This window comes from Gracilinanus agilis, chromosome 4 (assembly GCF_016433145.1).
Source record: "Gracilinanus agilis isolate LMUSP501 chromosome 4, AgileGrace, whole genome shotgun sequence".
NCBI classification, from domain to species: Eukaryota; Metazoa; Chordata; class Mammalia; order Didelphimorphia; family Didelphidae; genus Gracilinanus; species Gracilinanus agilis.
In genome coordinates, this window is record NC_058133.1 from 491,396,965 (window position 1) to 491,411,621 (window position 14,657).

The 14,657-nt window shown below is 35.7% G+C and overlaps 1 protein-coding gene across 1 annotated transcript in view; it reads left to right on the forward strand.

Annotated features, from left to right (window-relative positions):
* The first annotated feature begins 258 nt into the window (after positions 1 to 258).
* Positions 259 to 14,657, forward strand: part of PAFAH1B1 (platelet activating factor acetylhydrolase 1b regulatory subunit 1) — a 33,867-nt gene continuing 19,468 nt past the window's right edge. The window contains exon 1 of the mRNA XM_044672982.1: positions 259 to 481. Within this exon, the coding sequence (XP_044528917.1) occupies positions 450 to 481 (32 nt within the window). The 5' untranslated portion in view covers positions 259 to 449. The remainder of the gene's footprint in view (positions 482 to 14,657) is intronic.

A 14,657-nucleotide genomic window follows, 5' to 3' on the forward strand; every position in this document is an offset into this window, starting at 1 on the left:
GTGGCTCAGTGGATAAAGAGCCAAGCCTGGAGACTTGAAGACCTAGGTTCAAATGTGGCCTCAGATGCTTCCTAGCTATGCAACCCTGGGCAAGTCACTTAGTCACAGTTGCCTACCTTAGGCCCTTACCACTCCTATGCCTTGGATAGATACTTTAGTGTTCTTTTTAAGTCTGACAGTAAGGGTTTGTTGTTGTTTTTTTTAATGGAAGTAGAATCCTGTTTTTATTTAAATCAATGTGGTTTTTTTCTTCCTTTAGGTGGAATGAACCTTCCTTGTTGAATGTCTCCTGGTTACCAGTTGAATTTCATCCGTGAAGAATTTTCCCAATAGTGGACGCCACTTTGTGGCATATTTGATTGCTGATTGAGGGATTATAAAGCTTTCTGATTTCCTGAAGAAGGGGAGGAAGTTGCTTCAGTATCAGAAAACTTGGTATCACAGCCACAATGGTGCTGTCACAGAGACAACGAGATGAACTGTAAGTTATATTTGAGCTTTTAGAAAATCCTTACTTAAGAGACAAAATAGAATGTGTGCATTTAGCAATACAAAACACTACTGGCTTCAAATGTTGTAGAGGAAGTCCTAGCGTGAATGGTCTTGGTAAATAGTGGCATAATTTATATCTTGGCAAAAATGTAGGTTTTAAGTTTGAGCCTTTGTTTTAAATACTGTGTGAACTGTTCATTTTGTAGTTTTCTATAGAGTATGTTTTAGTTAAATAATTAACAAAATAGAAGGGTTTTTATCTTAAGTACACCATCTAGATAGCATTGGGTAACTTGAATTTAGAATTCCAAAACGCCACTTTTTATTAAAATATTTTTTGGAATTATATCTCTACAAAGTGCTTTAATATGTTAGATTTTTTACCTTTTTTCTGGTTGTTGGTATAATGTGGTTTTCCAGTTAGTAATTATGACATTCAATGACAAGTATTGTAAAATGAGAAAAGTATGAAATGACTATTGCTTTTGACAATTCTCATTAATAATGATCATTTTGGGTGGTTAGAGCAACTTGGACCAGTGTACAAAAGGTCTTTTCACCCCATCTCTCCTGTTTAATTCTTGCCTCTATACTTAGTTATATTTCCCCCTAAACTGCCTGGACGTCATTATCTATTCTCACAATCAAAGGTGAAAGTTCAAGTTTTAAACATAAAAGATGGGCATAAGAAGAAAATAGAATTGAGCCACACAATTTCAAAATTTAAAGGATCTTCAGAGGTGATCTGTTCATGTCCCATATAGCTGTACATGTTGTACAACATAGGATCTTTCCTGGAATCCTCTAGAGCAGTGATTCCCAAAGTGGGTGCTACTGCCCTCTGGTGGGTGCTGCAGCAACTTAGAGGAGCGGTGATGGCCACAGGTACATTTATCTTTCCTATTAATTGCTTTTAAAATTTTAAAAAATAATAATTTCCAGGGGCCTAAGTAATATTTTTTTCTGGAAAGGGGGTGGTAGGCGGGAACCACTGGATAGAGCGCAGCAAGTCTATTTCTCTTAACTTTTACCTATTTTCCTCTAAAGAGGCCACCTGGAGGCAATCAGAACCAATTTGTTAACAAATAAGAATGTTTACAACCAAATTATCTTAACAATTTGTAAATTTTTTATAAAGTTGAAAACTTGGCTGTTATCAGGCATTTTAACCATGTCATAGTTATTCCTAGTGAAATGTTTTTAGATTTAGAGTTTAAAGATGAACTTTTGCTAGGTTGGAATCTTAATTTGGGTGATAATACTTTATTTCACTGTGAGAGACTTTAATAATCACCACACTTATATCTGGTGATTTTTTAACTATTCTCACTCAAATTCAGAGAGAGTGCAATTCCTGAGATTATTTGCTTATGTTTCACCATCTTAGGAAGAATATAATCTTTAATCAGTGGCTAACCTAAGCTTTGAAGAAAAGAAAAGCTTAAAACATCATCTACAGCATATGAATAACATGGCAAAAATCTTTAAATTGGTATTTCAAACATAATAGTTCTTTATTTCCCATTCCAATATATTCTGACAGAAATTGAGAACTATAGTTGTTTTTATTAAAAGTACTTTTGGGGACAGCTGGGTAGCTCAGTGGATTGATAGCCAAGCCTAGAAACGGGGAGTCCTAAGTTCAAATCTGGCCTCAGATACTTCCTAGCTGTGTGACCCTGAGCAAATTCCTTAACTCCCATTACCTAGCCCTTAATGCTCTTCTGCCTTGGAACCAATACACACTATTGATTCTATGACAGAAGGTAAGGGTTGAAAAGAAAAGAAAAAAGTACTTTTAAAATGCACATATGTATGGGACTATTTCTAAACTTAAATTGTTGATCTAAAACATTTTCTCTGTTTAATATTGTATAAAAAACCTTTTTAATATGATTTTCTAATGTCAAGGAAGTTCATAAGAATATTCATCATTTGAGAGTACTAAAAGTTAAAATATCTTAAAACATTCAGATGTCATAATTTGTTTTGACAGAAGCAAAAATTAGTCATGATAGAGCATTAACTACTTTGAATAGTTGGAGAATCTGTTGAATCTCGATTTGTATTCCCTTGTATTTTGTTGCTTGGTATTCTGATCAACAGTGATAAAGGGACAGGCTACTATGCTATTTTCTTGAAGTAGAATACCTTTCACTCTTATTCCTAGACAAGATGGTGATTTCTTTAGCATTAAAAGGTGTTAGAACTCAGGCTTCAGAATCAGGAAGATCAAGGTTGTAATTCTGTCTTAGGTGTGTCACCTTGGGCAAGTCACTTAACCTCTTTGGGGGCCTCAGTTTCCTCATCTGTAAAGCAAGAGGAGTTATACTCAATGAGACCCTTTAAGGTCTCTTCTAGCATTAAATCTGTGATCATATGAAATGTAATAAATATTTAGAAGTATTACTTGTAATTATTTATTCCTGTGGAAAGAAAGCCAAGAAGTAAAACTTAAGTAACCTGATATGATTTCAATATTAGTTTTTTGAGGCTATCAAAAATTAGTTATTAATTCTCTTTAGAATAATAAAAGATGATAAATAACATTTTTATAGCACTTTAAGATTGCAAAGCAGAATTTGCTCATGGTAGCCATTGTTTATGACTAAACAGAAGACAAAATGGCCTAGGTATATTATGGATGACTGGTTAAGATTACTTCATCCACTTTACCTTGTTTCTTACCTTACTACCCCTAAGGTGGATTTAAAATTAGGTATGGCAACAAGGTGGAGCAGTTCTGGCGTTTTATATCTAAAGTCAAAAAGACCCGAATTCATATTTGGCCTCAGACACTCACCATGACCTGGGCAAGTCACTTAACCCCTGTTTGCCTCATTTTCTTTATTTATAAAATGAGGATAATGATAGCACCCAGCTCCCAGGGTTGTTGTGAGGATCAAATGAAATAATATTTATAAAGCAGTTGGCATAGGCACAGTGCCTGGAAACATAGTAGGTGCTACATAAAATGAAGAAGAAGAAGATGATGATGAGGAAACATAGTAGGTGCTACATAAAATGAAGAAGAAGAAGATGATGATGATGATGATGATGATGATGAAGAAGATGAAGAAGAAGAAGAAAGCTGGCCTACTTGGATTGATGCGACTGGGACATGATAGGGAAGTAATTTCTGTTATGAAAGTTATGAAAGGCAGTGTGTCTTGTTTGCTTTGCATAAAGATACTACCTTGACTCTTGGGCTTCTTCCTTGTCTACCTGGCTTACTCGAATTATATGTGGGCTGACTATTGAAACTTTAGTGATTAGCTAAGGAGCTATCCGTGGCCATCTAGGTAAACTTTTAAATAGAAATTGGCCAATCGTTCATCTAAAAAAGTCTTAAATGCTCCTAAGTTTTTACAAGCTATTAGTAGTATAATGGTGGGGACACCAGGGATGCTAACAATTATTATTTGTGGGTTCTCACTAGGTTAAAGGAGAGACAGGAATGACAGATAGACAGGACCAACCAGGATAAGGGAGACCAGGGTTTACTGCCAAGCTGTTAACTGTCACAGGAATCTTCTTCATAACAGAAGTTTTCTAAGAATATTCTATCTAGAATTTTTCAGTCAATTCTTTGCCTTTAGTCATAAGTTCTTTCCATTAGTTAACAATATTTATGATTATATTCTTGGCACTTAAAATCTAATTGGCAGGAAAAAAAAACAAGTAACTATGCTAGGTTACTGTCATTTTACAAGTTTAGGTTTTCAAAGTCAGCATCAAGCAAGCCATTTATTTTTTCCTCCCTGTTTTTCCTGCATTTAGGACTTTGCCACCATATGAGTGGCAGGGAATGGCCTAACCAGCCAGGCTTCTTATGCACAAGTATGGTTCTTAACCTAAAATTGTGTGTACTCATTATATACATACATTGATCACACTCTTCCCAGACTATGAACCTGCTTGCACTTGAGGTTTCTGGAGTACCTTTAAAATTTTTTTTTAAACTAAATTAATCAATCGATTAATTAGAGGTGTTTTTCCATGGTTACATGATTCATGTTCTTTCCCTTCCCTCCTCCTACCCCCTCCTGTAGCCAATGAGCAATTCCACTGGGTTTTACATGTGTACATTGATCAAGAATTCTGGAGTACCTTGATGTCAAAAGTGACCTGGTTTTCTCATTTGTGTGCCAGTTCAACTCGCCATTTGTCATCATCACAGTCTATTGGCTCTGTAGTTTTAGCTTTCTTGTCTCTTGCTTATTTCAGTATGTGTTGAGAAATGAACAAAAACCCCATTTTTCTTCAATCATAAGAACTTTTCTAAATTTATTTACTACTCACCTATAGCTTCCTCCTCTCGAGAGAATACTGGGATTATGAAATTTATTCCCCATTGTTCTAATTTATCATTGATTCAGGTGCAAATTTTTTGAAATTTACAATTTATAACTTTCAAGGGAAAATGTTTCTAACAAGTGGTTTCACTGGCAAATTAATATTCTTCAAATTAAATACATACACAAAAAAGGACACACATAGTAGTTAGTGAGGTTAGTTAATAGAATACTTTATGAAGTTTTGAACAGTGTTTTCAAAGTTGAGAAGGCATAGATTGAATAGTAAAGGCATGAATGAACAAGTTGTATCCAGCAGGTAAAATGTAAAGGTTATGGCAAAGCATATTATTAAGGCTGTGAGAGAAGTTGTGACATTGAGATGTTAGTTGAAGATTCTTGTTTCAATAAGATAGATTGGACAGCCTTGAATAAAATCTTGTTTGTTGTAGTAGTCCAGAATCCAAATCAGAAATTCCCCAGTATTGTATGTAGGAATAAGTGAAACTGGGTGATGCAGCTCAGTGCCTAGGATTGAGAATTGGAAAGCACTTTAGAGATCATCTATACTAGCGGTGTTAAACTCAGAATAGATGGGGAGGGGATGGACACTAATCCGTATAGAAAGGGTCCTTGTGGGCTGCATGTTGACTTCATTTTCAAATGTGTTCTCTATGTTTTACTATATTTTTTTTTCCCTTAAATATTTCCCAGTTATATTTCAATCTGGTTCAGCTGCATTTGGGATTATGTGTAGCCAGTAGTAGTGTGGTTGACACCTCTAATTTAGACCAACTCTTTCATTTTGGGGGGAGGGAAAAAAATCAAGCATTTGGGCATCATTGGCTGATGATTGATAATCAGTGAATATCTTAAATTTTAAAGCGTTTTAACTTCATATGGTGTCCCTGGTAATGAGATTATTTTGTGATTCAAATGAGGAGGAGCTTAATTTCTAATTCCTCAGTGTTAAACTTAAGAGCAACTTGGGCACAGAGTAGAAACTCATCTTAGTTTTTGAATTGGGAAGGGAGCAGATTATATACTATTATTCCCTACAAGCAGTACATTAATTTATTCAACATTTAATGATCACTTAACTATATGTAAGGTCCAGGGTAGGAGTACTACTGTAAGTGATGTGCTTTGCTTAATCACTTCAAATTAGGATTCTGAACTATTATTAGATGATGATTTCAATGTCAGAAATAATAGACAAAAGGGAATTTTCATAGTGTGCGTGTTCTGATACAATGTTGACATGAGTTAATTTTTTTTCCAAACATTTATCAATATTCATTTTTAACATGGTTACATGATTCATGCTCCTCCTTTCCCCTTCACCCCCCGCATTCCCCCCATCCATGGCCAATGCGCATTTCCACTAGTTGACATGAGTTAATTTAGTAAACAAAGGGAAGATAGTGATAATATTTCAAACTCTGATCTATGTATTTACTATACCTCATCATGTGTCATTCAAATTTTACCATCAGTTCTCCATTGAAGTTCTACCCAATGCTAGATCTAGTGTGTTTTCTAGATATACAGGTTTCTAAGAGTGATCATATTTAGAAAAATTAAATACTAAGACAATACATTCATAGCAATAAATAAAAGTCCTTTAAATATCAAACAAAATGCAGATATTTGGTATCAAGTTATGAATATGCTTTGTGTTGGATAAGTTCAGAAATATTTTAAATGCAAAAATGTGAAGTGAAAAGTAGATGAATTTGTTATGTGATCATGTGCCCAGCTGCATAAATGAATAATCACAAGGTTAACAATTTTTCAATAACTAAAGAATTTGTATTATTTTCTACATTATCAAGTCTAAGGAGATTTTATATTGGAATACTATAGTGTTGTAGCTTGATAAATTTGTCCTTTTATTGATTAAGGTAGGTTTTTATAAGTTTTGTTTTAGATTTTAGCCTTTCTTGCAAGGAATTTCCAGAATTTGCATGTATAATAAAAACTGGTTCATCTACCAAACAATTAGATATGATAATTTCCTTTGCAGTTATAGTGATTATTACAAGTCTGAAGTATTATAAAAATACATTTAATCAGATTTATTTGATTATTAAGCAGAATACTCTATTCCTTAAACCATGATAATAGTGTTAAGTGTTAACAGAATGTTATTTTATTAGCTTACAGACACTGGTAAGTTTTTGCTTTTGTCAATAATAGAAGTGCATTTCTGATAGGAAAAAATATCTTGCCTTTACCATTAAAAAAAAAAACCTTCAAAATTCACCAATGTGGAACCTCTGGTTATCACCTGTGCCATAATGAAGCACAAAGGATATTGTGAAAAAGAGATTAAACATAGCTTACAGTTATTTTCTAAATGAATTTCAAAAAATAAAGATTAAATTGTAAAACTAAAGGTAATAAAGGGAAGATTGCATTGTTTTCATAGTGACTGCTCTTGTTCAGTCCTTTTTCAGTCATGTCTGACTCTTTGTGATGGCATTTGCAGTTTTCTTGGCAGAGATACTAGAGTGGTTTACCATTTCCTTCTCCAGCTCATTTTACAGATGAGGATACTGAGGCCAACATGATCAAGGGACTTGTCCAGGGTCACACAGCTAGTTACTAACTGAGGCCAGATTTGAACTCAGGAAGAGGAGTTTTCCTAACTTCAGGGCCTGACACTATCTACTGTGCCACCTAGCTTCCCAGCTCCATTCTCAGACTAAATACTACCAATTGTACTAGTTCAGAGGAGCACTCTTCTCAGTTTAGCACAGATTCTTCGACTTAAGATTTAGTTCTTAATAATTTCCTATTCATTTTAAATTTTATTCCTTGATCATAATGTTAAAAAAATCTTTGTAGAAATCTTGCTTTGTCTCTAGCCTTATTTTTAAAAATGACAGAATAGAATTTCAGTATGTTAAGTCCTGATTAATCAGTCAATAGATAATATCTTAGGCTCCAAGATCACAAAAGTAAAAATGAAACATTATCTATCCATATGGAGCTTATATTCAATCAAGGAAAACAATACGTACAAGTCTGAGCATAGACAAAATATTTTGGGGCTAGAGTGATTGGGAAAAGCCTCATTTGGAGATGACTTTTAAACTGAAATTGAAAGGAATTAGTGTTTCTTAAAGGCAGAACTGAGAAGAGGTAAAATCCATGAAAAATGTATAGAGACTAGTGATGAAATGTCATGAGAGAGGAGTCTCGGGGAAAGGCCAGTTTGGTTGTGTATTAGAGATTGAAAGGGAATAATATACACAAGGCTATTCAAAAGTAGTTTGGGGGCAGACTTTAGAGAGTTTAAAATCTCAAAACAGAAAAGTTTATATTTGATCCTGAGATAACAGGGAATTTATTTAAAGGGAGTGGGGAGGGCATTTTTTTACATTAGTATGATTATGTGTCCAAATATTCCCTTACCCAATAAATCTTTCATTGGAACAACCACAGCAACAAAGAAGATAGTTAAAGCAAAAACCAACGGATAAATCTATTTCAAGCATATTCAACATGGAAAAATTCTAACTCGGCAAGATAACTTGGACATTTAGTCCTTCTGACTTAGAGGTTTAACCTATTTTTCTAGGCTGATTACCCATTATTCCCCATATATACATATTCTCCAGATATACCCCATTCTCTCTCTTCTCACAGGCTGACCCCTATGCTTAATATGTTTTTCCTCCTTATTCCTGCTTAGTCAAAAGCCTCTTGAAATCCATGATTCTCTTCATACCTAAGTACTATCTCCTCGAAGATTGACTTTTCCTGATTTTCTCCAAGTTTTCATTGGTTCCACCATTTCCTTGATGTTCCCCAGTGATCACTTTGTATTCATTATATAAATATCCTATTTCTACTTACCTGGGAACATGTTCTTCCCTGTCCCTCTCCCCCAGTAGAATACATACTTGAGGACAGAGGCTAGCTCATTTTTGTGATTTTTATCTTCGTGGTTCCCAAACTTTTTTGGCCTACCACCCCCTTTCCAGAAAAAATATTACTTAGCCCTCTGGAAATTAAATTTTTTTCAATTTTAATGGCAATTAATAGGGAAGATAAATGTTCCTGGATCGCTGTAGTCCCCACTTTGAGAATCACTGGTCTAGAACAATTTCTGGCATGTGAATAGTGCTTAATAAATACTTTTTTATTAATTAATCAGTATTTGACCTAATGAAATTTTGTCTTTCTGGCATGTCTTTTAAGTAAGACCAGTAAATAGCATTTTTAAGTTCTCAGTTCTTTCTCTTCCCCCTCCTCTCCTTCCACCCACTGAGAAGGCAAGAAAAACAAAACTGTTACAAATCTGTATGGTTATGCAAAACATTTCCACATTAGCCATGTCCAAAGAAAAGAAAAGATTCTTTAGGCTGTCCCCTGGAGTCCATCAAGTGGCTATCTGGAGGTAGAGAGAGTGTTTCATCATGAGACCTCTGGGATATTGTGGTTGATCATCATTGTGGTGGTCAGAGTTCTTAAGTCTTTTCAAAGTTGATTATATTTACAGTGTTGATACATAAATGATTCTGGTTTTGTTCACTTCATTTTACATCATTTGAACCTATATCTTCTGACTCTAGAGCAGAGTATTAATAATTCTGAGAGAGAGAGAGATACAGGAGTATACTTTCTATTGAGGTGATTGGAAAGACTTATGGCTTCTGTAAAATGTATGGAGGTTTGAAAGAAGTGGTTTGGGAAAATCTAGTAATCCATTGTGCTTAGCAGGTCTAATGTGTGAAAATAACTTGAAATAAGTCTGGGGGTGGGGGGTGAGAAGCTGTATATAAAGCAGGACTGAGGAAGACCTTGAATACCAATCAGAATTTATGGTGTTGTCCTATATATAAGCATTTAGGAGTCCTTGAAGGTTTTTGAAAAGAATGAACTATATATTAGAATTGTTCCTTAGGAAGTTTAATTTGGCAATTATATAATGGATGAATTGGAAAATAAGAAGGAAATGACCATTTAGGAGACTGTATACATCTGGGCTAGAGGTGATGAGGGCCTAGGCTATTATAAAAGCCATGTTAGGCATAGGAGGATAGATAGATAGATAGATAGATAGATAGATAGATAGATAGATGTAAGAGATATGAAGGCAAAATGAATAACTTCTGGCAAGTGATTGTTTTGAGGGCCTGAAGGTGAGAGGTGAAGCTAGGATGACTTGAAAGTTTTTTTGGTTTTCTTATTTTAACCCTTACCTTCTATCTTAGTATCAATACTAAGACAAAAGAGTGGTAAGTAGTAGGCAGTTGGGGTTTAAGTGACTTGCTCAGGGTCACACAGTTAGTCTGAGACAAGATTTGAACCTAAATCCTCCTGGCTCCAGGCCTGGCTCTCTATCCATTGTGCTACCTAGTTTCCTAATGACTTGGAAATTTTACAACAGGGTTCCTGTAAAAGGTGGTGGGGTGGATTTAGAGGGGAATATGTTAAGTTCCATTTTGTGCATAATTTATTTGAGGTGGCTAGGAAAGAAGATGTTATCTTAAGAGTAAATAGATGTGGAATTGGAGTTTAGGAATAAGGTTGATTAGGTCTAGAAATGTAGATTTGATGGGATCATCTTGCATTAAAATGTTGCTTTGAACTCTTGGGGGCAGATGAAATAACTAAGGAAGAGGGTATAAAGCAAAAGGGACCATGCTGTGGGTGCTGGAGATGGTGAGTGAGGAGAATTGAGATAGAATTGAAGTGTTAAGAGTTGCAAGTGACCTCACACCATCCCCTTCATTTTACCAAGGAGGAAATTAGAAGTTTAGATAGAGGGGTAAAACGATTTACCCAAGATCACCCAGTTAGCAAGGAGCAGAGGCAGGATTTGGATTTGTGTCCTATGACTTCTGAGCTTAGTGCTATTTCCACTTAACTAGAGAACCAGAAAATAAGGGTTTTGGAAATCAAGGTGGCAGAAAGGAGATCAGGACTTGCTTGCTTGCAAGAGTGGTCAAGGAAGATTAAGAGTAAAAAAGACCATAGCAAACAAAATCATTGGTATAAAATGATGGAGAGAGAGTAGGTTCAGGGATTTAATTTTGTGGAGTTCTAAACCAGATCGAGAGAAATGAAAAGTAGGTAGTATAGGGAGCACTTTCCACCTGGTAGGTGGTAAAAGATGGAGCAGAGGATTGTGACTTGAGGGGTATAATATCCGAAGGTTTTAAGTCTTTGAGGTGTATTGGAGCCTAGTGGGAGAGTAAGAAGAATAAATGGAGAAGATTGAAGATAGGGCTTAAGGCCAATGAGGCCAGCAATGATAAGTGGGGTTCAGGACATAGAGTCATAGATTTAGAGCTAAAAGTGACCCTTCAAGATGATGTAGCCCAACTCCCTTCATTTTCTAGATGAGGAAACTGAGAGCTTTGAGAGTTTGGTTGTTCAAAGCCATCTGGGTGTATAGTAAATGGAGGAGAGGTTGGCCTTGGAAAGAAGAACCTCCTTTTCCACAGGAATAGGAATATAGAAAGTGAGTTTGGATAAAGATATTTGGAGGTATGATATTTTATAAAGCCTGAGAACTCTTATAAGAGAGTGAGATATTTTCTGGCTAATCTTTACTCTGTTGAAATTCTACTAGGAAGAAAGGAAAATTATGAAAAGAGTAGTAGGAAATAACTAAGATGGTCTAGAATGTTATCATTATGTCGTTTTTATTAAATATGGTAGGTGTGTAAGAAGACTTACAGTTGAAATAGCTTAACATGGAAAATCTTGAAACATGTTTATATAATTCCAATATAGGGTTCTTTTAACCCTAGGACTGAAGTAATGTCGTCTTATCAATGTCTCTGCATAGGGGAAGAGAAGAGAACTTGACATTCATTCGTTGTTCTCCTTTTTGTTAGGGTGCTCATTCTCATCAGTAGTGCTATTACCTTGTCAGGATAGTTTAGTCAGTAACTCATATAGTTTAGTGCAAAACACATGACTTTCTCTTTGAATAGCTTGTTTTCTCATCACTAGGAATCATAAAAGCAAAGTCTTTAGACCTGGAAAGGACTTCAAAAATCAACCCGTCCAACTCTTTTATTTTAGAGATGAGAAAACAAAGGGATTTGTTCAAGATCATCATGACAGGTGACGGTGCTCAGATCCAAGCCACAGAACAGAAAAATCTCTTTTTGAGACAGTTGCAGGGTGTACTGAATTTAACTTGGAGGCAAAAAAACCTGAGTTCAGATCCTTTCATAGCTAGTGAATGTACTAAGTAAATAAGTACTAGTTGTGTGATTCTAGGTGGTTCCCTTTACTCTTCATCTGTAAAATGGACTAGAATAGCCTTTAAGGAGTTCCTTTCCAAATCTAAGTTTATGATGCTTTGAAGCATGTATATTTGGCTTCTATATGAATGGTAGTTAAGTACCCTATTGCCTTTATGTTAATAATGGCAATAATAATAATAATAAAATAATAGCAGCTAAGTTTTATATAACATAATGTGCCAAGCACTTTGCAAATATCTCGTTTTATCCTCACAATAAGCCCTAGGAGAATAGGCACTGATTTTATTCCCATTTTATAGATGAGAAAACTGAGGTAAAAGGCAGGTTATATGGTTTGCCCAGAGTCACTCAGCCAGTGTCTGAAGCCAGATTTCAGTCCAGATTTTCTTGACGCTAGGGCTTAGGACTCTTAGTAGTACCACTTAGTTATCCAATCTAATAAATATCAGTTTAGATGAAAATGGATGGTTTGTAGTTAGTGGTTGGCATTTTATACTATGACCATGTCACTATAGACGGCTTGGAGATATGCAAGAGGTAAGTCAGCCTTGTGTGTTTTCCAGATACTTAGCTAGGGCTGTAGCACTGTTAAGAGTTTCATCTCCATAATATCAAGTAACTGTTTTAACTATTGATATGAACAAGGAAAACTGGGCTGGGCTCAATTTTTTTAATATCTGGGGAATTTCCACCAGCTTAATCCAGTTTGGCTTCCACTTTCCCCAACCTTGTCAGCATACCTAATAACAGGAGGTGTGGTGGAGGTGTGACACCCTGTCCAAGTTAGATTTAGTTTGGTCATAAAAGTGGTTTTGATCATCTTTAGATGTTTCTTTAGAAACTGTAGGTATAGGTAATCTTAGAAAATCTAAATTGGAGAGGAGCTCAGAAGCTCGAATATATTATATATATAATCTAGTCTACCATATCCTAGTCTGAGAATATTTTCTATTTCCTTTTTGGATGAGAAGTGATCTCCAGACTACTCAGAAATCTCATGCCCTGGGGGACCCCACAACCACTTTCTATGGCCTCCTGCTCTGCTTGTGAATGAATACTCCTTAATGGTCAGGAAGCTTTTGTAATTTCAACCCAATACTCTAGATTTGCCCTCAGAATCTAGCAGAACAAATTTAATATAACTGCCCTTAAAATACTTGAAGACATCTATTATGTCCCCCTAAGTCTTTTTTTCTTCAGCCTAAGCATATCCAATTCACAGAATCACAGAATTTCAGAGTTGGAAGGGACCTCAGTGGCCATCTAGCCCAACCCATACCTGAAAAAGAATTCCCTCTACATCATACCGGACAAGCAGTATCCAGCCTTTGTTTGAAGACCTCCAATGAGGGGGAGCTCACTACCTATCAAGGCAGCCCATTCCAGGTAGTGGCCTAGGTATGATGCTATGTTGTGAATGTAACTCCCTTTACAGTTGTTTCGATATTTTATATTCATATTTCAGAACACATTTAGAAGGGTCAGTCTGAGAATCCAGAGTTGTGGGTAATGGTTCTTGGCTTTGCAACAAAGCATTATCTGGGGGTTTTAGGCAAGTCAGCCAGTCACCTTCTTGAAGCCTGAGTTTTCTCATTTGTAAATTAGAGCTCAAAGGAATCTTAGGATTGTAGAGCTCACAGGGCCCTTAAGGGATCCTCTGAGCCATGGTCATAACTCTCCTTACTTAGAGGATTATGTTACGGATCAAATAAGGTAGGATGGTGGACATGAGAATGCTCCTACAGGATTGAGTGTGAAGGAAATTAAGTATATTGGGAAGCATGGTGGATGTTGCCCATTCTTGTATAACTCCATGTGTGGTTGAGGTTTAGTTATATGTTCAGATAAACAATTTTTTTTCTTGTTCTTTCCAGACTATTGTTTGGCATTCCTATGAGACTCAGGATAAAAGTGTTTTTTAATTAGATGAAAAGGGGCAGCTCAGTGGATTGAGAGCCAGGCCTAAAGATAGGAGGTCCTGGGTTCAAATCCGGCCTCAGACACTTCCTAACTGTGTGACCCTGGGCAAGTCACTTAACCCCCATTGCCTAACCCTTACCACTCTTCTGTCTTGGAAACAATACATGTTATTGATTCTAAGATGGAAGGTAAGGGTTTTTTGTTGTTGTTTTTTAATTTAGATGAAACAACTAAAACATTTTCTTAAAGTTACAGGAGGAAAACTCCACAGAAATCCTACTTCTTCTGTATTTCATTGAGCCAAGTGTAAAGCTGACCCTGAGTTCTTGAAGAATATTATGCTAAGGGAGTACAGGTTTTTCTCCCAAACCTTCTCAAAATGTTTCTGGTATGGACCCAGCTAGTTTTAGTTGAGCTAAATTTAGAAAGGCTTATCACAAGAACAAACATTGGTTCTGAGGTAATTATTTTTTCAGCTTCCATAACTCTTGTAACCAAGCTGTAGAGGGGGTGTTATCTGTATTCAGAAAGAATATAGCCATACTTATTAAATAACATATCTTTGATGTATTGAAAGCAAAATCTTAAGGCAATAACCATTTGATAAGTTTTTTTTTAAAGGAAAAGCAACACTTCGTATTTTAAACATCAAAGAAATCTATAATAAACATAACTTGTGTTTGTGTTACAGGTATAAGCTTTTATTTCAGGGGAT